The 25,452-nt window shown below is 45.5% G+C and overlaps 2 protein-coding genes across 4 annotated transcripts in view; both read left to right on the forward strand.

Moving 5' to 3' along the window:
* Nucleotides 1-25,452, forward strand: part of LOC132571316 (gastrula zinc finger protein XlCGF57.1-like) — a 397,476-nt gene that overhangs the window by 361,749 nt on the left and 10,275 nt on the right. The gene's annotated exons all lie outside the window — the stretch shown is intronic.
* LOC132571219 (zinc finger protein 420-like) overlaps nt 6,393-25,452 on the forward strand; it is a 127,013-nt gene continuing 107,953 nt past the window's right edge. The window contains exons 1-6 of one of the 3 annotated variants that reach the window (XM_060237942.1): nt 6,393-6,496; nt 11,861-12,310; nt 12,541-12,631; nt 14,630-14,691; nt 14,917-15,043; nt 17,497-20,888. In XM_060237942.1, coding sequence (XP_060093925.1) covers nt 6,437-6,496; nt 11,861-12,310; nt 12,541-12,631; nt 14,630-14,691; nt 14,917-15,043; nt 17,497-19,535 — 2,829 coding nt within the window. In that variant the 5' untranslated portion in view covers nt 6,393-6,436 and the 3' untranslated portion in view covers nt 19,536-20,888. Of the gene's footprint in view, nt 6,497-11,860; nt 12,311-12,540; nt 12,632-14,629; nt 14,692-14,857; nt 15,044-17,496; nt 20,889-25,452 lie in introns of those variants that run through there. The other 2 variants (XM_060237940.1, XM_060237941.1) reach the window with 2 other exon arrangements.

A 25,452-nucleotide genomic window follows, 5' to 3' on the forward strand; every position in this document is an offset into this window, starting at 1 on the left:
CGATAACCCAGACAAGGGTGAACCTCTCCTATATTGGTTTCTGATGAGGCTTTTAAATGCCCAGGTTTTGGAGGCTCAGAAATGCTCTGAAAAGTCATTATGTGAAGAAGGGCCTTTTTAGTGGCTGCCCTCTTTCAGTCTGTCTGCCAAGCTGAGTCCTTCTGACATTTAGAGAACTGGCAAAAACATACTTGTTTTCAAATGCTGCGATGAAATAGGCTAAAAAGGCAAAGGTAGTCCCCTGTGCAAGCACCAAGTTGTTACCAACGCATGGAGTGACGTATCACAATGTTTTCTTGGCAGATTTTTTACAGGGTGGTTTGCCATTGCCTTCCTCAGTCAGGTTAAGGATAGCATATCTTTTTGATAGATTTCAGGGGGTCTATACACTTGGATGCAGAAAAAAAATACACCATTAATTTCAAAAACTACATATTTATTTCTTCAGCTATCTGAAGAACTGGGCAGTGAACTCACAGGTAGTCCCCTGTGCAAGCACCAGTTGTTTCCGACTCTGGGGTGACGTTGCATCACATTTTCACGGCAGACTTTTTTATGGGGTGCTTTGCCATTGCTTTCTCCAGTCATCTACACTTTAAGAAGAAGAAGATTGCAGATTTATACACCACCCTTCTTTCTGAATAAGATACTCAGAGCGACTTAAAATCTCCTATATCTTCTCCCCCCACAACAGACACCCTGTGAGGTAGGTGGGGCTGAGAAGACTCTCACAGCAGCTGCCCTTTCAAGGACAACTCCTACCCATAGGCCATTCCAGCAGCAGCTGTAAGCCGTAAATAATTCCAAATTAATATGTGAAAAATACCGTGGTTTAAATTTTTGTTTTCAATATATGTATTCGTTAAAGCTCTCACGGAGTGTTCTAAGTTATATACGTTACTCGTACTTGTGAGCTCTCTGGTTTCACATACTTGAGCTGAACAGGAGCAAGCAGCCAGGCCTGGTTAAGTCATGCCAGGTAGGTGGCATCAAGTCACCCAGAGGATGCTGCTAGGGCTAGGGTAGCCAACCTCAGGTGGAGCCTGAAGATCTCCTGGGATCACAACTGAATTCCAGACAACAAATCTCTCTTCCTATCCTGGAGAAAATAACTCTTTTGGAGGGAGGACTGTATGCCATTCCATTCACTTGAGGCCTCTCCCTTTACTGACAGAAGCAGCCATGTTTGCCTAGCAACAGCCTCCAGCTAGGGGTGAGGCTGAGGGGTGGAGGAAGAGAGGGGAGTGACAGGAAAGAGGTGGCAGCTATGACCTCTGAAGAAACACTCCCAGCAGGGCTAGGCCTTGCTGCCTAGTCAGATTGTGGTGGTGGTGGTGGCGGCTCCCTGACTTTATCTGCCGCCTTTAGAGGCTGTTTGTGCTGGGAGGCCATCTGTGTGGGCTGTTGAGGTGGCAACAGAGGTCTGTTGCCAGCAATGATTTCTGTAAGGCTAGTTGATAGAGGACACAGAGAAGAATTGGAGATGTGGCTGTCTCTAAGGTAAGACTGGGCAGTTTGTTCAATATTCCCAGACCTGTAGTAGGCAGGGGAGTCAGCCAATGGGAGGCTAGAGACCCTGAGGAGCCATGATGGGCCAATTATATGCTGTGTATAGAATGTACCCATAAGCCAATGGGAGAGCTCCATTTGGCCACCACAAAAGGGCTTATATATATATATAGGATGCATGGAGTGAAGAGAGTTGACAATAATAACTTTTTCTCACTCTTCCAAAATACTAGAACTCGAGGACATCCAATGAATCTGATGGACAGTAGATTCAGGATGGAAAAAGAGATATTTAAATGTAGAATTCACTTCCAGAGGATGGCAATTTAAAGTTTTTAGGTATAAGAAGGAATTCGAGAACTTCACGAAGGATAAATCTGTCAATGGCTACTTGTCATGGTGAATGAGGGGAACCTCCCCATTCAGAGACACTATCTGAATTCCAGAGCCAGGAAGGCCTCGGCCCCTATGCTGTATTGGCTATCCAGAGGAACTGGCTGGCCACTGTGTGAAGCAGGATGCTGGACTAGATGGACCACTGGTTTAATCCTCTTACATTCTTACAAGTCCTCTGTGAAATCTAGCAGCTTCGGTTCTGGGACAGTAGAGTAAGTTACACTTGCCCCCGTGGTACAAAATGGGTGGCTGAATAGCCCATTTTCAAACAATTCCAAAATCTGTAATAAATATATCCTGATCATGTTATTAATATTAATAGTCAATTGCTAACGTTAAGCCATAGCAATATTTCAATGAGTGATGTTCTTCATATAGTGTGTAGGAGGAAGTGAAAGGAAAGGAAAGGTCCCCTGTGCAATTACCAGTAGCTTCTGACTCTGGGATGTGGTATTGCTTTCACAACGTTTTCACAGCAGGCTTTTTATGGGGTGGTTTGCCATTGCCTTCCCCAGTCATCTACATTTTCCCCCCAGCAAGCTGGGTACTCATTTTACCGACCTCAGAAGGCTGAGTCAACCTCGAGCTGGCTATCTGAAAACCCAGCTACTGCCAGGAACAAATTCAGGTCGTGAGCAGAGCTTAGGACTGCAGTACGGCAGCTTTAACACTGTGCCATGGGGCTCTCTTAACAACTGAGGAGTCTAAGGCAGGGAAATGGCCCCAATGTGGGCAGGACCTGCAAAAGTGCATTTTCTCGCCCACAAGAGCAAAGGTGCTCTCAGAAGATTCCAAATCAAATCTGGGGAATATTGCAGCCAAATGGGGAGGAGGTCCTGTAGATCCTCTGAAAAACCTTTGCAAATGCCTTTTCCAAGCTGGCTAATGGGCTAGTGGGGGCTTCAAGAGCCATATAATATGTGTGAAAGAGCTACTACATGTGGCTCCTGAGCCACAGTTTGACCACCCTGATCTAGCTGATCTACTGAAGACCAATAAGGCTACACTCAGGAACAGCATAAGATTGCCCTGCGCAAAAAGCAATCCTGCAGTGCCTTCTGTTGTTCAGTCGCACAGCCAACTCTTTGTGACCCCATGGACAAAGTCACGCCAAGCCCTCCTGTCTTCCACCATCCTCCGAAGCCTGCTCAAATTCTGTTTGTTACATCAGTAACACTGTCCAGCGGTCTCATCTTTTGCTGTCCCCTTCTTTTGCCTTCTGTCTTTCCTAGCATCAGGATCTTGTTGGTTTTTTTATGCAATTTCACTTCCTGTTGTCGTGAGTTAATTGTTTTTATATGCATGCTGATGTTTAGCCAGTTAGTAGGTAGAGCCAACGAGAATGTGTGCATGTACTTCCTGCCAAGGCTAGGTGTCAATATGCATAGTGACCATTGAGAGAGAGCCCTAATAGGCTAATCCATATATTTGGGTGGTGGTCTAGGGGAAAACATTTGGTCAGTTTTATTGCCCTTTGTGTTAAGCCCTTAGATCTCCAGAGCAGTTGAAGTTAGGACTCGAGAGAGTCAAGATGTAGCCTAGAAGCTAGATAGGATATTGAATCCTTCTTTGTTTTCTAGAAATCCCAGTCATACCTTTTCCTCATTAGTAAAGTAAACTACTTTGTATCTTAAGCTAAACCGTGTGCCTGGCTGTTATTCGTGGTTCTCTACACGTTACTCTGCTAATCGTATATCTAAACCCCAACAGATCTTCTCCAGGGAGTGCTCCCTTCTCATTTGGTGGCCAAAGTATTTGAGCTTCAGCATCTGACTTTCCAGTGAACAGTCTGGGTTGATTTCCCTCTACTGGCAGACAATATGATTCTCCTGACAACTTTTTAAAATTCCAGTTTTATATTTGTCACTACTGGGGGGGGGGCTCTATAAATTGTGGGATTTAATTGTTACAAAGAAGCACCATTTCCTACTCCTCTTGGGTTGCACATATATGTTCCTGACGGAAAAGCCGTAGACTAATTGTAATGGTTGGCTGGAAATTATGCTTAGAGAAGCAGGAGAAACATTGCCTGACGGGTGTCATGATTACAAGATTATGCATGGGATCAAGGTAGAGAAATAAGTACTTTTCTACCTTTCTCACAATATGAGAACTCGTGGACATTTGATGAAATTGCTGAGCAGTCAGGTTAGAACTGATAAAAGGAAGTACTTCTTCACCCAAAGGGTGATTAACACGTGGAATTCACTGCCACAGGAGGTGGCGGTGGCTACAAGCATAGCCAGCTTCAAGAGGGGATTGGATAAACATATGGAGCAGAGGTCCATCAGTGGCTATTAGCCACAGCTTATTGTTGGAACTTAGTCTGGGGCAAGTGATGCTCTGTATTCTTGGTGCTGAGGGGGAGGGCAACAGTGTGAGGGCTTCTAGTGTCCTGGCCCCACTGGTGGACCTCCTGATGGCACTTGGGTTTTTTTTTTTGCCACTGTGGGACACAGAGTGTTGGAGGGGATGCGCCATTGGCCTGATCCAACATGGCTTCTCTTATGTTTAGGCCAAGAGAATCAGATTCCCACAGAAGGAAATCTCACAAGTTGTCCCTAAATTGAGCATCTGTGGCACCTGGCTTCTGAGAAGGAACCCACAGGGAATGCAAGCAGCCAACAGGTTCTAACACCTTTGCCATCCCATCAAGTCCATGGAAAAGGGTTGCCTTCAATCCTGATGCTGCACAGTTGGTACCACCTGCCACAAAATTGCACAGGACTATGTTGTTGTTTAGTCGCACAGTCGAGTCTGACTCTTTGCGACCCCATGGACCAAGTCACGCCAGGCCCTCCTGTCTTCCACCATCCTCCAAAGTCCACTCAGATTCATATTAGTTACACCAGTAATGCTGTCCAGTCATCTCATCTTTTGCCATCCCCTTCTTCTTTTGCCTTTTGCCTTTCCCAGCGCCAGGGCCAGCACAGAGCTATGCTTCATGCATAAAGGGTAAATGTAAAAACAGTACTTTAGGGGGTAGTAATGCCAGTACTCATATAAAGACCTGAAGTTGCTTTCTACTGAATCAGACCCTTGGTCTATCAAGGTCAGTGTTGCCTACTCAGACTGGCAGCAGCTCTCCAGGGTCTCAGGCTGAGGTCTTTCACATCTTCTACTGCCTGGTCCTTTCAAACTGAGATTCCAGGGACTGAGCCTGGGGCCTTCTGCATGACAAGCAGAGGCTCCACCATTGAGCCAGGGCTTGCCACCAGTCCCCCACTCAGGACTGGCTAGTATGCAGTCCCCAAAATGTCAGTTTGGTGTAGTGGTTAAGTGCACAGACTCTTATCTGGGGGAACCAGGTTTGATTCCCCACTCCTCCACTTGCAGCTGCTGGAATGGCCTTGAGTTAGCCATAGCTCTCACCGGAGTTGTCCTTGAAAGGGCAGCTACTGTGAAAGTTCTCTCAACCCCACCTACCTGTCTGTTGTGGGTGGGTGGCGGGGAGGTAAATGAGATTGTGATCGCTCTGAAACTCTGAGATTCAGAGTATATAAAAAAGGTAGTCCCCTGTGCAAGCACCAGTCCTTTCCGACTCTGGGGTGATCTTGCTTTCACAACGTTTTTACAGCAGACTTTTTATGGGATGGTTTGCCATTGCCTTCTCCAGTCATCTACATTTCCCCCCCAGCAAGCTGGGTACTCATTTTACCGACCTCGGAAGGATGGAAGGCTGAGTCAACCTGAGCCAGCTATCTGAACCCAGCTTCCCTCGGGATCGCACTCAGGTCGTGAGCAGAGAGTTCATACTGCAGTACTGCAGCTTTACCACTCTGCGCTACGGGGCTCTCATTTCAGAGTATAGGGCGGGATATAAATCCAATATCTTCAAAATGTGCTGGTACCCACTACCTGTGAGTCTCACCACACACACACACAGCTCTGCCTAAAGTCTTGAAGCAGAAAAAGTGAGGGCAGGGGTGTCCTTCTTTAGACTTCCTCCCACCGGCTGCAAATAGCCCTCTGAATATCCCCCAAAGCCTCCGAGGAAAGAGAAAAGGGCCAAATATCCAGGAATTTCCCAAGCGGGAGGTGGCAACCCACTCCGATAGGGGAGTCAGTGTTGGAGCAAGCTTCGCAGCACAGCAGACTCGTTTTGAGAAACAAGGAGCGTGTTGCAGAAACAGAGTTAACATGCAATCCTACAACCACTTTTCCGAGAGGAAGCCCCACGCACCGTGGGTCACTCGGCAGCCTGTGCCTCAGATCGCGGCTTGAGTTTTGCTTCCCTCGCCTCCTCCCTCTCTTGAGCGGGCTGAACATCCTGAGATCCCCCCGGGCAGAGTTACTCGCGAGCAGCCCCATCGAGCTGCATGATGGGGCGTGGTTGAAGTCCGGCGAGGAGACAAAGAAGCTTTTCGCCTTCATTTGTCTGCAGCACCGAAAGGGTTAAAGTGAGCGAGCTGCTTCAGAGAGGCCCAGCAAGGCGGGGGGTTGGATAGGAAGAAGGAAAAGGGCTTTCCGGGGGCGGGGGAGGGGAGGCTTTGCTATTGAATGGCCAAAGGGAACAGGGAGGGCTGCAGATATGCAGCCTCGGGTAAAAGCCTCGCAGTCGCAGCCATTTCCCAGGAAGGGTTACTTACAAGTAAGGGGGGTTTTTTTGGTGGGGGGGAGAAGCTTTGCTCTTGAATGGCCAAAGAGAACAGGGAGTTCAAATTTGCAACCGCGGGGGGGGGGGGGGGAACCTTGCATCCAGATCTTGGAAAGATTTAAAGGTAAAAAAAAGGTAGTCTCCTGTGCAAGCACCAGTCGTTTCTGACTCTGGGGTGACGTTGCTTTCACAACGTTTTCACGGCAGACTTTTTTACAGGGTGGTTTGCCATTGCCTTCCCCAGTCATCATTTCCGAAGGCTGAATCAACCTCGAGCTGGCTACCTGAAAACCCAGCTTCCACTGGGCATCGAACTCAGGTCGTGAGCAGAGCTTAGGACTGCAGGACTGGAGTTTTGCCACTCTGCGGCACGGGGCTGTAGTAAATCTCTGGAAAGATTTGCTCGCATTAATAATAGGGGGGGGAGGGGGGGAGATCAGCTTTTCAGTCCTGAAAGAGAGAAATGCGACCATCGGTTGTTTTCGAGAGGGAGCTGGTATTCAGCGGTTTTGAACGATTTTAAAATATGTTTTAAATGCCTGTTCCAGCAGGGCCTTTTTTGGTAGAAAAAGCCCAGAGGAGCTCATTTGCATATTAGGCCACACCCCCTGATATCACAATTCTTTCACAATGGGCTTTTTTGGTAGAAAAAGCCCAGCAGGAACTTATTTGCATACTAGGTCACACCCTCTGACACCAAGCTAGCTGGAACTTCATTCCTGCTCAAAAAAAGCCCTGTGTTCCAAGTAGATAAAGGTCAGGCCTCCTTTGTGCAACTCTTGGCTGCCCTTGCAACAGTGGATCTTGCCCTCTTGTTGGGGTGCCTGGGGGAAAAATTGGGCATCAGGGGCTGTGGGCTGGAGTGGATCAAATCCTTCCTAATGGACTGGACCCAAAGAACGGCCCTTGGGGAACAGTTACCTGTTCCAGGACCAAAAAATATCTTCTGTGTTTATACCCTTAGGCTGAATCATTTGTGGTTTGGGGCTTGGCTGTTATCAATATACAGATGATACACAGGGGAAAATAGGAAAGAAGGGTCGCCCGTGCAAGCACCATTCGTTTCCAACTTTGGGGTGACGTTGCTTCCACAATGTTTTCACGGCAGACTTTTTACGGGGTGGTTTGCCATTGCCTTCCCCAGTCATCTACACTTTCCCCCCAGCAAGCTGGGGACTCATTTTACCGACCTCGGAAGGATGGAAGGCTGAGTCAACCTTGGGCCAGCTACCTGAATCCAACTTCCACCGGAATCGAACTCATGTCATGAGCAGAGAGTTCAGACCATAGTACTGCTGCTTTACCACTCTGCACCACGGGGCCGCTAGATGATACACAACAACTGTATATATTTCCTTATCTAAGTGCTAAGAGTGAACGAACTGAAATGAAATTTCTTGGTGCTAAGAGTGAACGAACTGAAATGAAATCTTAGAAAGACAAGCCATGTCGACTGGGAAGGTGGAGGTCTTGAAGGATATTCTGTGTCCTCATCCCTGCAAGACAGGCTGTCCTTCTAGGCTCTGCTGTGGCAGCTTCACTCCTCTGACACTCTTCTGTGGCACCTTTGCTCCTCTGACATCAGCAGACACTCTGGAAAATCTGAGCTTGGATGTCAAGTCCCCAACAGTTCAAGGATCAATTACAGTCCATTTTCAAAATCGCTGTTTATTGATACATGACAAGTCAGAGCAAGATGGTTCTTGTGAAAACTGGCTTTGACAGGCAAATACCCTTTACTTATACCTTATGTGAAAACCGTTATACATTCAAACCCAAGGCGCAAAGCAAGTGATCCCTCCCTCTTAGTTCTTTCCCAGTCCCATTGTAGGTGCACACATATCAGTCAGAGATGGCCTTGGCCATCCCTGAGATCAGGCTGAAGGAATGCTTCAGTAGTTACACAGAGATAGGAGAGCTGTTAAGCGAGAAGCGAATGTAGCATTCCGATTAAGAAGAATAAGATAATGGATTTATATCCCGCCCTATACTCTGAATCTCAGAGGCTCAGAGTGGTCACAATCTCCTTTACCTCCCCCTCGCCCCACAGCATACACCCTGTGAGGTAGGTGGGGCCGAGAGAACTTTTACAGCAGCTGCCCTTTTAAGGACAACCTCTGTGATAGCTATGGCTGACCTAAGGCTATTCCAGCAGGTGCAAGTGGAGGAGTGGGGAATCAAACCCGGTTCTCCCAGCTAAGAGTCCACACACTTAACCACTACACCAAATTGGCTCTCCAGTTGGCAAGAGGCACTCTTGACATGGGACTTCTGCAGGTCCCACCTGCACATTTGCAGAATCAACAACTATCTCTCCAGGTGCCTTCTCCTTTGATGCCCCCACTTCGTAGCATGGCCTGCTCTCAGGAGATCAGAAAGTTCCTCCACTCTCCTGCCTTTCCACAAATTATGGAAAATTGAACTATTCAAGGGGGCTTTTCTACACAGGCAATAGGAAAACACTGTCCAAAATGACTCACAAAGTCACTTGGAGAATTTTTTAGGGAATGTATTCCAAACTGATGTGTATTTGCTGTTGTTACACAGCTATATAAACTCATACAATTCAATATCTTATATCACAGTGAACTTTATATATATTGTACAACAGTAAATGTGAAGTTATATTCAGTTACTCTATTAGTATGAAACATTCAAATCCTATGTCTCCAGCAGTAGTAAAGTACTGGTAAGTTACTCAGTCTGCATCTCATTAAACAAGTCCACTCTGCAAAACAACAGTCCTTCAAACAGAGTATTCAAGGAATTATTTATCAAGACAAAAAAACTCGGGAAGACAATAAAACTCTTCGAAAGACGCTGAAGTCTCTTGCTTCTGGGGATAGAAATAATTCCTTGAGTACTCTGCTTGAAGGACTGTTGTTTTGCAGAGTGGACTTGTTTAATGAGATGTGGATGGAGTAACTTACCAGTACTTTGCTACTGCTGGAGACATAGGATTTGAATGTTTCGTATTAATAGAGTAACTGTATATAACTTCACATTTACTGTTGTACAATATATATAAAGTTCACTGTGATATAAGATACTGAATTGTATGAGGAGTGCATTTTCCTGTGTTTTATACAGCTGTGTGCTATCTTAACACAAGAGCCCATTTTTGCTGTTATTTGCTGTTGTTGCCATCAAGTTATGGCTGACTCATGGTGACCCTGTAGGGTTTTCAAGGCAAGAGACGTCCCGAGGGGATTCCCCATTGCCTGCTTTTGCATAACAACCCTGGTATTCCTTGGGGGTCTCCCATCCAGATATTAGCCAGGGCTGACCCTGCTTAGCTTCCAAGATTTGACAAAATTAGCCTAGCCTGGAGTATCCAGATCAGGAAATTAATGTGTATAGTTGCTTGTATGTAGGATCCTACTATGTAATCTTTGCACCTCTGTAAATTGCATCCTACTATGCAATTTTGCATCATTTAGTGCAGCGGTGTCAAACCTGTGGCCCAGGGGACGGATTAGGCCCCCAGAGGGTTCCTATCAGGCCCACGAGGAAGTCTGCTTTCTTCTCCCTCTCTCTTGCTTCCTTCTGTGTCACAGCTTGCTTTGCCAGGCTTGCTCAATCCCACAGAAGCTACAAAACAAAGCCTCTATTTTCTCTATTGGCTGAGGCTCCTTGCTTTGCCAGGCTCTCTCAGTTGCACAGCAGAGCTACTGAGCCAAGCCTCTTTTCCTTCTACAGGATGCGGTTCCATCACCTCATAGGAAAAGAACCAGAGCCTCCTTTGCCAAGTTCCCTCGATCACACGGGAGTGATACAAAAACTTTAATGTAATTGTATTTGTGCCCTTTATAAAGTTAATATCTCTGCTACCTGGCATTACATTTTATGACATGCATAGGCTGGCCTGACAAGGTCTCATTTATGTCAGATCTGGCCCTCATAATGAATGAGTTTGACTGCCCTGATTTAGTGGTTCATGCTTACATTTATGCTCTCCTTCAATACTGGTTTTCAGATTTCTGGTTGGTTCTACAGTCCAACTTCTATTTCATAGCTTATTGAATGTACTGTCCTATTGATTGTATTGAGTCACTCTATGTCATCTGCTTTGAGTCCCAGTGAGAAAGGTAGACTTAAACATAACAAATACACACACAAATGTTTTAACTTGTTAGCCGCCTTGGTGTCCCTTGTGAGGGCAGAAAGGTGGGATATGAAAGTTATAAATTATCATCACTTAAATTCTCAGCCATGCTAGTCCTAGGGAGGCCCAGAAAGAACTCCCAGGTGTAATCAGATGGGATGACTCATACCAGTCTATTGGTTACCCCACATGCAAACCATTTGAGGCAGTGCTTCATGTCCCATCTACTGTTTTCCTCTTCATTTCTTGTCTCCTGTTCAGGATTTTTTATTTTTAGCAGGTACGCACAGGAACGCAGTCCTGGCTAGCTTGGTGTCAGGGGGTATGGCCTAATATGTAAATGAATTCCTGTGGAACTTTTTCTACAGAACGCCATGTGAAGCCATGGTGACATCAGGGGTGTGGCCTAATATGTAAATGAGTTCCTGTTGGGCTTTTTCTACCAGAAAAAGCCCTGCTCCTGTTAATCCAGGCAGCCGCTCTGCCCTCAGCTGGAGAGGCTTAAGCTCTGCTGACTGCTTGGATAGAGCTATTGCTTAACACTTCTGGCCTGTTGAGGAGATAGTTGAAATGGTTAAGCTCTTTCCAGCCACTTTCTCCGGGGCTGCAGTTTATGTTGACATCTAGCCCCCTGACCAGGGGTGGCCAAACTGTGGCTCGGGAGCCACATGTGGCTCTTTCATATATATTTTGTGGCTCTCTAAGCTCTCACTGCCCTGTTGGCTGGCTTGGAGAAGGCATTTCTCTCTTAAAATCACTTCTCCAAACCAAGCCAGCCAGCGACATTTAAAGTTAAAGTTGCTTTATTTCCATCTCTCTCTCTCTCTATCCTCTCCCCCCCCCCCAACATGTGACGTTAATGTCTTGTGGCCGTTAAACATCGGATGTTTAGTCTATGTGGCTCTTATGTTAAGCAAGTTTGGCCAACCCGGCCCTAGACAGACTGATCCCCAGAAATCAGAGGGCAAGATCATATCATTTGCAACAGATTTTTAAAGAGCAAAATAGAGAGGATTTATTTTCATGAAAGATCAAACAGGCCTATCTTTAAAAGCTTGATAGGTAATATAGCATAATGACATTAATCTGATCCACAAACTGGACAAGGACACTCCATCTCATTCGGGGGCATAATTATTGAGTGCCCCCAGGAAATATGATATAGCTCCATTCTCTCTTGGTATCTTTCTACTTTTTTGAGATTTTTTCCTGTCCTTCTTCATTGCCACATGTGTAAGGCTATCTTTTCACAGTTGGAGGTGACCCAAGAGAAGGAGGAGATGGAAGAGAAGGACTCAGAACGACCTGGAACTGGCAAGAGATTAAGGAAGGGTCCCCATCCCATCCAGGCAGGGAGCTGTGCTGAATTCTGGGAAAGAACTGTGCCAGAGATCCTGGCTCAGGACACTATGACCACAACTGTACTCAGCCAATGTTTTTGGCAGTTCCGTTACAATGAGGCCGATGGGCCCAGAGAAGTTTGCAGCCAGCTCCATGGACTTTGCAACCACTGGCTGAAGCCAGAGAGGCACACCAAGAAGCAGATCCTGGACCTGGTGATCCTGGAGCAGTTCCTGGCCATCCTGCCCCAGGAAATGCAGAGCTGGGTCAGAGGATGCGGGCCGGAGACCAGTTCCCAGGCAGTGGCCCTGGCTGAAGGTTTCCTCCTGAGTCAGGCTGTGGAGAAGAGGCAGGCAGAGCAGGTGAGGGGATTTCCTTCACTCAGTTCAACTCATGACCTTATGCTAAGGGATATTTCTGCCTGTAGAGAATTTGTTCAGCTGGGAAGAAAACCCATCCCTTATTCTTGTGCCTGTGGTTGAACCAGCTCTGAGGGTCAATGCAGGGATGAGGAGTCTGCGGACGGGGCAGGATCCCTCTCCACTGTCTGTTCCATGCCTTCGCTTACTCATCTCCTTTTCTGCTCTTTCAGATGTGGGAACCATCTGAGGAGAAAAGTTCGTTTTCTGAGGAATTGAAGAGGCCTCAGGCCCAGGAGTTTGCTGAAGATGCCCTCTCTGGTGGTAAGGCCGTTTTTTGAACAGATGGGATTGGGGGACACAGTGACATTCTTGGGCTGAAGGCTGAAGACAAAAAGAGGAGGAGATATTTCTGCACACAACACAGGGTCAGTTTCTCGAATTCAGCGCCACAGCACAAAGTGATGGCCACTCCCTTGAAAAGTGATTAAACAGAATCATAGAAGGCAATTCCGTTCTTATGCACATTTAGCTAAAATATTTCCATGTCACCTTCCTTCTGTTAGTGGGGCTTAAAGCAGCTCAAAAAAGGGAAGGTTGACCAATCTGGCCACAGCTGTTAGTCATGGCAATAAATAGAACCTGCATGTTCTGGGGCAGCATATCTCTGAAAGCTCATTGTTAGTGGCTGACATTTGCCTTCTGAGTTCCTGCTGAAATATTTCCAGAAGTACATGGTGGGCCACAGTCAGAAAGAGGCATAAGCAGGAGTCATTTTGTTAGAAGAAGTCCAGAAAAGGGCAACTAGAATGATTAAAGGGCTGGAACACTTTCCCTATGAAGAAAGGTTAAAACACTTGGGGCTCTTTAGTGTGGAGAAACGTCAACTGCGGGGTGACATGGTAGAATTTACAAGATTATGCATGGGATGAAGAAAGTAGAGAAAGAAGTACTTTTCTCCCTTTCTCACAATACAAGAACTCGTGGGCATTCAATGAAATTGCTGAGCAGTCAGGTTAGAACAGATAAAAGGAAGTACTTCTTCCCCCAAAGGGTGATTAACACATGGAATTCACTGCCACAGGAGGTGGTGGCGGCTACAAGCATAGCCAGCTTCAAGATGGGATTGGATAAAAATATGGAGCAGAGGTCCATCAGTGGCTATTAGCCACAGTATATTATTGGAACTGTCTGGGGCAGTGATGCTCTGTATTCTTGGTACTTGGGTGGGGAGGGGGGCAAAGTGAAAGGGCTTCTAGACCCACTTGTGAACCTCCTGATGGCACTTGGGTGTTGTTGTTGTTTTTGGCCACTGTGTGACACAGTGTTGGACTGGATGGGCCATTGGCTTCTCTTATGTTCTTAGAAAACCAGGTGGTGGAGTTCATTAGCATAACTCATATGCCCCCCCCCCAGCCAAAAGCAACCCGATGCAAGAAAGGAGAGTCCTGGGTGAGCAAGGCCTGCTTGGGCTGGCTAGAGATCCAAGCAGGCCTCTCTCACCTGGGGCTCTCTTGGGCTGCCCCCTCCCAGTCAAAAAGTCAGCAAGCCACCCACCACCAAAAATCACATAAGAAGTGGAGAAAAGGTGGTGTGGGCTTTTCCAGGGGTTAATGAGGGCAGCTGGGGGCATAGCAAAGCCTCTGGTGGCTGGCTGGCTGCCCACTCTCCTAATCCAGGGATTGTTATGCAGCTGCACCTCCTATTCAATGGACAAGGTAGGTGGGAGGGAAGAGGGAGAACCCTCAGAAAGGTTCAGGAGCTGCACTCCTGTGAGCTTCTGCTGAATCTGAGGCCTGGGTGTAAGGATGCCAGCCTGCAGCCCGAACTCCTGTGATGTTTGAAAGTGGTGTGTGGACTGTATGTGATGTCAGGACATCAGCAGACACTCTGGAAAACTTTCAGTATTACTCCTGAGTTTTCCTATTTGCTGAAGTCATGTCTTGGTTCTCAGAGTATCTGGGGCTTCTCTTATGTCTCTCCCAGAATTTACTAAAAATCAGGGCTTTCTCTGTCGCAGGAACTCCATTGCATATTAGGCCACACACCCCTGATGCAGCCAGTCCTCCTGGAGCTTCTAGTAGGCCCTGTACTTAGAGCCCTGTAAACTCTTGGAGGATTGGCTACATCAGGGTTGTGTGTGGCCTAATATGCAAAGGCAGTCCTGCTACAAAAAAGCCCTGCTAAAAATCCTTTCGAATTTTGTTGAGTGTGCCTATAGCAAACCCCAGGAAGGAGGATGCATGAAACAGGATTCAAACAAGCGAACAAACAAAGGAGTCTAGGCTAACAATCTCCCTCCCTTCTTTGTCTCTGTCACAGGCAGTGGACAGGTGGTGTTCAGCTGTCATCTTGGCAGAGGTGTGGAAACGGCTGCAGTCCAGGTAGAGGAGATGAGCAGGGGACAGCCTGGTTCTCCCCCCCCCCTCACAGAGGGGCTTTTGTTCCTGCAGTTGCTGCTAAGGTGTCCAAGGGGAATAGATTCCTAAGTGCCATTCCCTTTGCCCATGCCAAACTCTGCATCCTGCGCCCTCCCTAACTGCCCCCTCCCCAGTGTGCCTTCTCTGCCTGGCATGATCTCTGAAGAGGGAATCTGCTTTTTCTTCCAGCATCCCTTTTCCTTTGAGGAAGTGGCTGTGTATTTCACTGAAGCAGAATGGGCACTCCTGGATCCAGGCCAAAGGGCTCTCTACAGGGAAGTCATGCTGGAGAACTACAGGAATGTGGCCTCTCTGGGTAAGAATCTTTCATGGGTGCCAAAGGTGTGAATTGCTGCCATTGGGATGAAGCAAAAATCAAAATATGGAATACAAATACATCGTTTTCAGGCTTGTCCGTATGCTTTTTCCCATTTGGGGGTCTCAAGGAGTTGGAGTGGCAGTAAAAGCGATGTTCAGCATGGTCTGGGAGAGCGACCTAAGCCACCTGGCTGGCCCAGAGGCAACTGAGGCTAGTGTTGTGACCATCATCCAAGACAGTGAGGAGGTCCTGGCCTGGGGCCAAGGATGGGTTGAGGGACCCTCAGAAAGGGGTCTGTTACCCAAATCAGTTGTACATGTCCACCCCATAGCTAGCAAAAGTGTCTTTCTGCTAGTGTCTTTCTGCTAGAGCCAGTTTGGTACAGTGGTTAAGTGTGTGGATTCTTATCTGGGAGAACCAGGTTTGATTCCTCACTCTTCCACTTACAGCTGTTGGAATGGCCTTGGGTTAACTGAGGATGTTCTCCGCAGCTGAGAACGAAATGTCTGGAAGGAAAACTTTCTCCAGTAGAACACGGCACTTGATCCCGAAAGATTCTACAAACCCTAACCTTGTATGATTGGTTAAAAACGATATGATAACCCATTTATAGAGATAAACGATAATAAGGGGGAAAATATATAATAATAATGGAAAACAGATGGAGATAGCAAAGTAAAGTCCATAGTAAATTAATAAATTAAAATGCAATATATTGTATTATTAATATGAATTGATATAGATTAGCAGCTATTATACTATGACCAACTATACTAACCTTTATTCTCCAGCATATATTGTTTTGTTCTGTCTTTTTTCTTTTCTGGTATTATTTTTGTTGTTTCTTTTTTCTTCTGTGATTACTGTTCTGATGTTTATGCTGTAAATAAAACTTATAACCCCCTCCCAAAATAAATCCAATATCATCATCATCTTTTTAATTTAGAAAAGTGACGACTAAGGGGGGGACATGATAGGAGTTTATAAAATTATGCACAGGATGGAAAGAGTTGACAAGGATAACGTTTTCTCCCTCTCCCAAAATTCTAGAACTCAAGGGCTCTGCTTTACATGATGGAGGAGGGGGAGAAATCTCCCTGTCCAGCACTTAAGATACAGAAGCAGTGGCTGGGGCTGGCTTGTTGCTCATTGTCTTTATTATTTGGGTCCTTATTCAGGCCAGATAATCAGGGAGGGAGCCTTGTAGGACCTTGGAGAAAAGGGCCGGTGGTGGGCTCTCCTTCCGTGGAGGTTTTTAAACAAGAGGTTGATGGCCATCTGACAGCAATGAAGATCCTGTGAATTTAGGGGGAGGTATTTGTGAGCTTCCTGCATTGTGCAGGGGGTTGGACTGGATGACCCTGGAGGTCCCTTCCAATTCTATGACTCCCATCAGATATGGCTTTATTTATTTATTTTATTTTGTGAATTTATAGTCCGCCCTTTCCCAAGATGAGCTCAGGGTGGATTACAACACAATAAAACAGTTAAGAATTAAACAGTTAAAACCATTAAATAAAAATGAGAAAAGGCGACATCAGTAATATAAACATCATTCACAGATTGAGACACAGGATACAGTGAGCGCAGGGAGGCCAATGAGATGGTGTGAGGAGGCCCACCTGCCTCATCCAAAAGCCTGTCAGAACAGCTTCGTTTTGCAGGCCCTCTGGAATGGTTGAGGCAAGCCGTCGTCCTTTTGGCCAGGGATAGTCAGAAGATGTTGGTTGGCCGATCGTAGAGGCCTCTGGGGCTCATATGGGGAGGATTCATAATTAAACAGGAGGATTCATAATTAGCCTCGTATGGGGAGGATTCATAATTAGCCTCTGTTTAATTAGGATTCACGTGATTAATGGAGTTCCGTGAATTCATGAGGAAACAGAGCAGGGTTACATAAGAACAGCCAGGCTGAGCGAGGTAAAAGGGTCATCAACACTTGTTTTCAGTTGAAACCTAAATGCCTTAACACCCACCCACCCCCCAAACAATTGGTATCCTCTCCACAAACCATAGGACTACCCTTTAAATTATGGTGTTAATTTGGTGAGGTTTTTGCTATTTTCCTCCCCTGCAGCAAACATGTTTTTTTTTGGGGGGGGGGGGGAGAATTTCTGCTAAAGGAAATGCGCACTGCTCTTGAATAAGGATTGCCTGATTGGCGGCCTGGCTTCTTGCTTTATCTGTTTCTTTATCCCAGAAGCAGAGGTAGAAGAGACCCTTGGGGAATCATAGGAGTTCTCTTTGGGAAAAGCTAAAAAGCCAAAGGAAACTGATGGAGATGGACCACACAGACAGGCAGCAAGCCACTTTTAATGTGTATATTATTGTACATTTCAATGTACAGCAGAAACCAGCCCCTGAAATATTTAAAGTAAGGATGGGATTTCAAGTGTATCTCAGACCTCTTTGTGTGGACACTAACAGGATTTTTCTCTTTATGCCAACAGAAGGTGATCAGGGGAAAGAGGATGAAGAAACATATTGTCTTTCACCAGATGAAATCAAGAATGAAGACCTGAGAGGAAACTTCAGGGGTCAAGGCAGACCCAAGAGGCAGAAAGGAAGCCATATAGCTGAGAAGAGGGATCAACCCATTCCATGTCAAGAGAGGAATTTCTGTCAAGTAATTTACATGATGGAAGAAACTCATGCAGGAGAGAAACGTTATAGCTGCTCAAATTGTGGTGAGAGTTTCTCAAAGGAATCAGGCCTTATTAAACACCAAAGCATTCATTCAGGAGAGAAGCCATCGATCAGTTCAGAGAATGGAATGATATCATCTGATGGAAGACAGGGAAGTCTCCATTTCCCAAGGAACATTCTAATGAAGGCATGTAAATGCTTTCATTGTGGAAGGTGCTTTAAATACAGATCACAGCTCCTTGTGCACCAAAGAATGCACACAGGGGAAAAACCTTTTGAATGTTTGGAATGTGGAAAGAGATTCAGTGGGGCTGTCCGTCTTAAACAACATCAAAGAACCCACAGAGGTGAGAAACCTTTTAACTGCTCAGAGTGTGGGAAGACATTCACACAGAGTGGCAAACTTCAACAGCATCAACGAATCCACACAGGGGAGAAACCTTTTGAGTGCGCAGAGTGTGGAAAGAGATTCAGTCAGAGTAACAATCTTCTCCAGCATCAAAGAACTCACACAGTGGAGAAACCTTTTGAGTGCTCAGATTGTGGAAGGAGATTCAATCACAGATGTAATCTTCAACAGCACTTAAGAACCCACACAGGAGAAAAACCTTTTGGATGTTCAGACTGTGAGAAGAGATTCAGTCACCGTCGTAGTCTTACAAATCACCTAAGAACCCACACAGGAGAGAAACCTTTTGAGTGTTCAGAGTGTGGGAAGAGATTCAGTCAGAGTGGCAATCTTCTACAGCATCAAAGAACTCATACAGGGGAGAAACCTTTTGAATGCTCGGAGTGTGGGAAAAAATTCAATCAGAGCAGCCATCTTCAAGAACATCAAAGAACCCACACTGGAGTGAAACCTTTTGAATGTTCAGACTGTGGAAAGAGGTTTAGACATAGACGTAGTCTTACAAAGCACCTAGAAATCCACACAGGGGAGGATAAACCTTTTGAATGCTCAGATTGTGGAAAGAGATTCAGTCATAAACATAGTTTTACAAAGCATCTAAGAATCCACACAGGGGAGAAACCTCTAGAATGCCCTGAGTGCACAAAGCGATTTTGTTACAGTGGTAATTTTCAACGACATCTTAGAACACACACAAAGGAGAAATGGTTTGAATACCCAGAGTGTGGGGAAAAAATCTGTCAGAACAGCCATCTGCAACAGCACCTAAGAAATCACACAGGGGAGAAAACTTTTGAATGCACAGAGTGTGGAAAGAGATTCGGTCACAGACGTAGTCTTCAGCAGCACCTAAGAATCCACACAGGAGAGAAACCTTTTGAATGTTTGGAGTGTGGAAAGAGATTCCGGTTGAGTGGCAGTCTTCAACAGCATCTCAGAACCCACACAGGGGAGAAGCCTTTTGAATGTTCAGAGTGTGGAAAGAGATATAGTCACAGACGTAGTCTCACAAAGCACCTAAGAATCCACACAGGGGAGAAACCATTTGAATGTTCAGAGTGTGGGAAGAAATTCAATCAGAGCAGCCATGTGCAACAGCATCTAAGAACCCACACAGGGGAGAAACCTTTTGAATGCTCAGAGTGTGGAAAGAGATTCAATCACAGATGTAATCTTCAACAGCATCTTAGAACCCACACAGGGGAGAAACCTTTTGAATGCTCCGAGTGTGGGAAAAGATTCAGGTTGAGTAGCCATCTTCAAAAGCATTTAAGAACTCACACAGGGGAGAAGCCTTTTGAATGCTCAGAGTGTGGAAAGAGATTCAGTCGGAATGACAATCTTCAGTTGCATCTAAGAATCCACAGAAGTGAGAAAGTTTTGAATGTTCAGTGTCTGGAAGTGTCTGCAGCATCGCTTTTCAACAGGATCTAAGAACCCACAGCAAGGAAAAACCATTCAGAGGTGTTATCTACAAAAGCATCTATCAGCATTCAGGGAGAGTCCTTCTGAATGCTCTGAATGTGGAAAGAGATTCAGTTAGTCTGCCCATCATCAAAACCATCAAAGAACCCACACAATGAGAAAGAGTGTTTTTCTTATTTCACATGAAAAAGACAACCACAGATCATAAAAAGAGTTGAAACCATGTAAAGTGTTTGCATTTTCCCAGAATCCTTATCCTAACCTGAAAGAAATGATAGAAATATTTAGACTGAGAATAGAGCTCAAAGAGATCTCATGGGGAAGAAATATAGGGTGTGTTGAGGGTGGAAGGAGATTCAAGACCAGCCCATATCTCCTTAACCATTGAGGAATCCACACAAGGGGGAGAAACTTCATAATTACCATTTAGCAAGACCTTGAGGCAGAAATCCAACCTTCCTATTTCTCAGGTAATCCACAAAAGTCTCTTCAAATGCCTGGGTGAGTGGAGGCTCAGATATGCTTCAAAGTAACTATGCAAAGAAGGGCCTTTTTAGTGGTTGCCCTCCTTCAATCTGCCTGCCAAGCTAACTCCTTCTGACAACTGCGAAATTAGCAACAACATATCTTGCCCAACTCCTGTGATTAAATAGGCAAGTCAAGCATAGCAGATATCTGTGGATAGATTTCAGGGGGGCCATGACCTTGAATGGGGGAGAATTACATAATTATTTCCACTAACTTCCAACTAAAATTCAGGATTTCCTTCAGGATTATGAATCTAGGCAACAAATCACAGTAGTATTAGCAATACCTGTGATTTTTTCACCACAGATTTTTCTTATCACATTACAGTTGTTGCAGGTATTTTTGAACATCATTTATACTCATCTTCTATAGGTGGCCAGCTATTCGGCAATTCTGCACCTAGTTGTTCATCCCCGAATGTGGATGAGGGCGGAAGAGGAGCCTGCGCAGAAGGTTCAAAGCCCTGCTTTTTCAATCAGGCCAATCAGAATGGAGCTTGGTAGTGACGTTGGGTGTTTTGCATTGGTGAGCCAGATGTCTGATTTCCACCAATCCCTATCTCCAATTTTGGTTGATCAGTACAGAGAAGGAAGTGAGTTGCTTTCATTCGTTGTTAAAAGTTCTGCACAACTGGACAGTTCATATGAGAATTCTCAACTCTTGTTAAGGCTGTGCAGCCTTTTGTAACACAAGCGCAGGGGCTACGAGGGGACACCAAGGAACTTCACTCAAGTTCAAATTGTTATTTAATGCGCTAATAAAAAAAGCACATGCATTACTATATCATAGATTTGTTTTTTTAAAAAAATATATATTGATAATTGTATTTCAGTATAACTGGTTTCTTTTGTAATCCTGTGTATTTTATTTTATGCATTTAAAAACATTATTCTAAGAGGAGGTCCATAGGCTTCACCAGACTGCCAAAGTGGTCCATGGCACAAAAGGGTTAAGAACCACTGTGAGAGAGAGAAACCACTGCCGTGGAAGGAGAAAAGCAGGAAAACCAGGGAAGAGGAGTAGGCGAGAGAGGCCCAAAGATCTGTGATGGAAAATGGATACTTTGCAGGGTGGACTGCATGGCATTATATCTCATTGAGGTTCCACTCCTTCCCAAAACCCTCTGTCCGTAGATTCCGCCCCTATAATCTTCAGGTATTTCCCTATGAGGAGCTGGCAATTCTAGGTGGCTGGCCAGAGATGTTGCAAGCAAGAGAGAAGAGTTATTTTTTACACCCTATTTCTCTACCCCAAGGAGTCTCAAAGGAGCTTAGAGTTGCCTTCTCTGCCTCTCCCTGCAACAGACACCCTGTGAGGTAGGTGAAGCTGAGAGAACTCTGAGAACTGTGACTGACCCAAGGTCACCCAGCTGGCTTCAATGTTAGAGGGCAAGTGGAGAATCAAACACAGTTCTCCAGAATAGAGTCCTGCCACTCTTAACCACTGCACCATGCTAGTCCTGGAAATTGGTTAAGAAGTATTTGGGGTAGGACTGCCTGGCGACCAGTGAGGAATGGGGGAGACTTAACCAAAGAAAGAAGGAGACCTAGGCCATGTTGCCGGAGTTGCACAGGAAGTGATGTCATCATGCCAGCGACATCTGGGAGATGCTTTTGGATGTGGCCAAAAAGTCTACGGTAAAACTGGCGACAATGTCCTCTGTGAAGAGGGTGAATGAAGTTCAGTGTTGGTAAGTGTAAGGTGATGCTCATTGGGAGAAGTCCCAAAATCAAGTATAGGTGATGAGGAATTTCCTTTATATATGTTTTATAAACACCTTTTGTAACCCAAAGTTTCCCAAAACAAATGGATGCTCTCAGTATCTAATACATGAGACTCAGTAACTTTTCACAAACAACAGATAAGCTTTTATTGTACTCCAGTTTTGTCGCCACAGTAGGCTAATAGGGTCAGAGGATGCTGAGACTGGGGTGGGGGAGATCTTAGCAGATAGCTCAGTGAAAGCCAAACCAGTGTGCTACAGCAGTGAAATAGGCAAACTCTGTGTTCACAGCTGCTATTGTAATGTTCCTCCATAGATCTATAATGGGTGGCCCAACTGTGGCTCAGGAGCCACATGTGGCTCTTTCACACATATTGTGCGGCTCTTGACGCCCCTACCAATCCATTGGCCAGCTTAGAGAAGGCATTTCTCCTTTTAAATCCCTTCTCCAAGCCAAGTCAGCTGCTGGCTTGGAGAATGCATGTAAAGTTGCTTTCTTTCCTCTCCTCTCCATCTATTTCCGTCCCTCCCTTTGCGGCTCTCAAACATCTGATGTTTCTTCTATGTGGCTCTTATGCTGAGCAAGTTTGGCCTTCCCAATCTATAGCGTGGTGTGATTTGGAATACTGTGTACAGTTCTAGTCACTGTATCTCAAAAAAGACATTGCATAGCTGGAGAAAGCATAGAAGAGGGCAACCAAGATTATGATGGGGTTGGAGGACCTTCCCTGTGATGAAAAGCTGAAGAGTCTGAGACTTCTCAGTTTATAAAAAAGGCAATAAAGAGCGGGGTATGATAGATGCTTATAAAATTATGTGTGGTGTGGAGGAGACAGTTGAAAAAGAGGAATTTTCCTCCCAGTGTTGGGGATGAGGTCATGTAGATGCTTGAAACCCATCTGTGTGGAAGCAGCCTCAGAGCAGCTAGACTCAAGTCCAACAGAGCCTCAGAAAACAGGAGTCTGGCCTCAAATCTGGCTGTATTCAGCTGAGTCAGAAACAGCCTCAGAGTAGTTTGCCCAGCAGAAATTCACCCTTTCTGAGGTTGAGTCCAGTGGCACCTTGAAGATTAAAAAAATTTAATTTATAAGCTTTCATGTGCGTGAACAGTTCTGCTTATAAACCAGAATTAAACTTTTATTACTCTTCAAGGTGCCCCTGGAATCAAACTTTATTCTGGTACTTTAGACCAGGGATGGCCAAACCGCAGCTCAGGAGCCACATGTGGCTCTTTCACACATATTGTGTGGCTCTCAAAGCCCCCACCGCCCCGGCGGCTGGCTTGGAGAAGGCAGTTAAAGTTGCTTTCTTTCCACATCTCCATCCCCCCCCCCCCATCTATTTGCCTTCCTTCTGTCTTGTGGCTGTCAGACATCTGATGTTCATGACTTGTGGCTCTCAATTTAGATCAAGATGGGTAGCTGTGTTAGTCTGCATGTAGCAGCAGCAAAGAGTCACAATCTAGTAGCAGCTTAAAGACTAACACAATTGGTGGTAGGGTATGCCACTGAAGAAGTGAGCAGTGACTCACAAAAGCTCATACTCTACCTCCTATTTTGTTAATCTTTAAGGTTCTATTGGACTCTTTTCTAATTTTACACTTGTTACTATTTAAGAAGAAGTTTTTTAGCCCAATAGGAATTTGGGGAAGGGGAGTCTGAAAAGTGTGGCATTTAAGAAGAACAACAAAGCAGCACTGATTCCTACTCTATTTGGATTGGTTGCACAAATATGATCCTGACCTCAAAGCCATAGGCTAACCATAATAATTGGCTAGAAATCTAGCCCAGGAGAAATGGTTTGGGCTGAACTGCAGGCCAAGAGAGTGCTGAGAGAAGCAGATTCTCACAGAAAGGAGTCCTGCAAACTGTCTCAATCCAGTTTCACTGGCACTGCTTCTGCAAAGGGATCCACAGGGAATCCAGGAAGCAGGCAGACTCCAGCCCTTTTATCTTGCTAAGTCCACGGGAAAGGGTTCAGTTTGCTCTTGATGCTTTACAGCTGGCATCGCCTGCCACCAGACAGCAAGGAAACTGCATAAAACTCTGCCCTCCTGAATAACCTGAAAGGTGGGTCTTTCCCATCCCCTACTGCCTGGTCCTTCTGACTTGAGATGCATTGCCAGGGATTGAGCCTGGGGCCTTCTGCATGCTAAGTGGATGCTCCACCACTGAACCGGGGCTTGCCACCTAATATTCCCCACTCAGAACTGGGCAGAATGCAACTCCCAAAGGGGCTGGCATTCAGGACCTGTGAGTCTCACCACACACCAAGTCCTGCCTAAAGCTGCCTTGAAGGAGAATCAGTGAGTTCAGGGGTGTCCAGACCTCCCCCGCCTTGCTGCCTTGAAAATAGCCACTTGTATATCTCCCAAAGCCTTCAAAGGAAGAGAAAAGGGCCAGATCTCCAGGAATTTCCCAAGCCGGAGGTGGCAAACCCTCTCCGCAGTGGCAAACTGGGTCTAAAAATATTTCTTTTTTGTTGTTCAGTTGTACAGTCGAGTCCAACTCTTTGCAACCCCATGGACAAAGTCACGCCAGGCCTTCCTGTCTTCCACCATCCTCCGAAGTCTGCTCAAATTCGTGTTTGTTACATCAGTAACACTGTCCAGCCATCTCATCTTTTGCCATCCCCTTATTCTTTTGCCTTCTGTCTTTCCCAGCACCAGGGTCTTCTCCAGAGAGTGCTGCCTTCTCATTTGGTAGCCAAAGTATTTGAGCTTCAGCTTCAGCATCTGACCTTCCAGAGAACAGTCTGGGTCGATTTCCCTTAGGACTGACTGATTTGATCTTCTTGCAGTCCAAGAAGATCTCTCAAGGGACTCTCAAGTGTCTTCTCCAACACCACGTCTCAGAAGCATCTATTCTGCTGTGCTCGGCCTTCCTTATGGTCCAGCTCTCACAGCCATACATTACTATTGGGAATACCATCGCTTTAACTATATGGACTTTTGTTGGCAGGGTGATGTCTCTACTTTTTATTATACTGCCCAGGTTCTCCATAGCTGTCCTCCCAAGGAGCAAACGTCTTTTAATTTCATGGCTACAGTCACCATCTGCAGTGATCTTGGCTCCCAGAAATGTGAAGTCTGTCTCTACTTCCATGTCTTCCCCTTCTATTTGCCAAGGTGTGATGGGGCCAGATGCCATGCTCTTAGTTTTTTTTGATGCTGAGTTTCAAGCGTACTTTTGCTATTGGTTGCCAGGAGACAAAGGGGGCCACTCACAACTGTAAGGCTATCACTTAATTTTTATAACAAATAAAATAGTATTTATTAAAATAATATTACTATGTAAATTTTATGCATTACAGTAATAATATTGGAACTTCTATTTTATTTTCAAGCTACTAAAAGGTCATGAACATTTTAAACATTTTGTCTGCTGTTGAAGAGGATATTATAGCATTGGGAAAAGTGCAGAAAAGGGCAACTAGAATGATTAAAGGTTTGGAACACTTTCCCTATGAAGAAAGGTTAAAACACTTGGGGCTCTTTAGCTTGGAGAAACGTCGACTGCGGGGTGACATGATAGAAGTTTACAAGATTATGCATGGGTTGGAGCAAGTAGAGAAAGAAGTACTTTTCTACTCACAATACAAGAACTCGTGGGCATTCAATTACATTGCTGAGCAGTCGGGTTAGAACGGATAAAAGGAAGTACTTCTTCACTCAAA

Source organism: Heteronotia binoei, chromosome 5 (assembly GCF_032191835.1).
Source record: "Heteronotia binoei isolate CCM8104 ecotype False Entrance Well chromosome 5, APGP_CSIRO_Hbin_v1, whole genome shotgun sequence".
NCBI classification, from domain to species: Eukaryota; Metazoa; Chordata; class Lepidosauria; order Squamata; family Gekkonidae; genus Heteronotia; species Heteronotia binoei.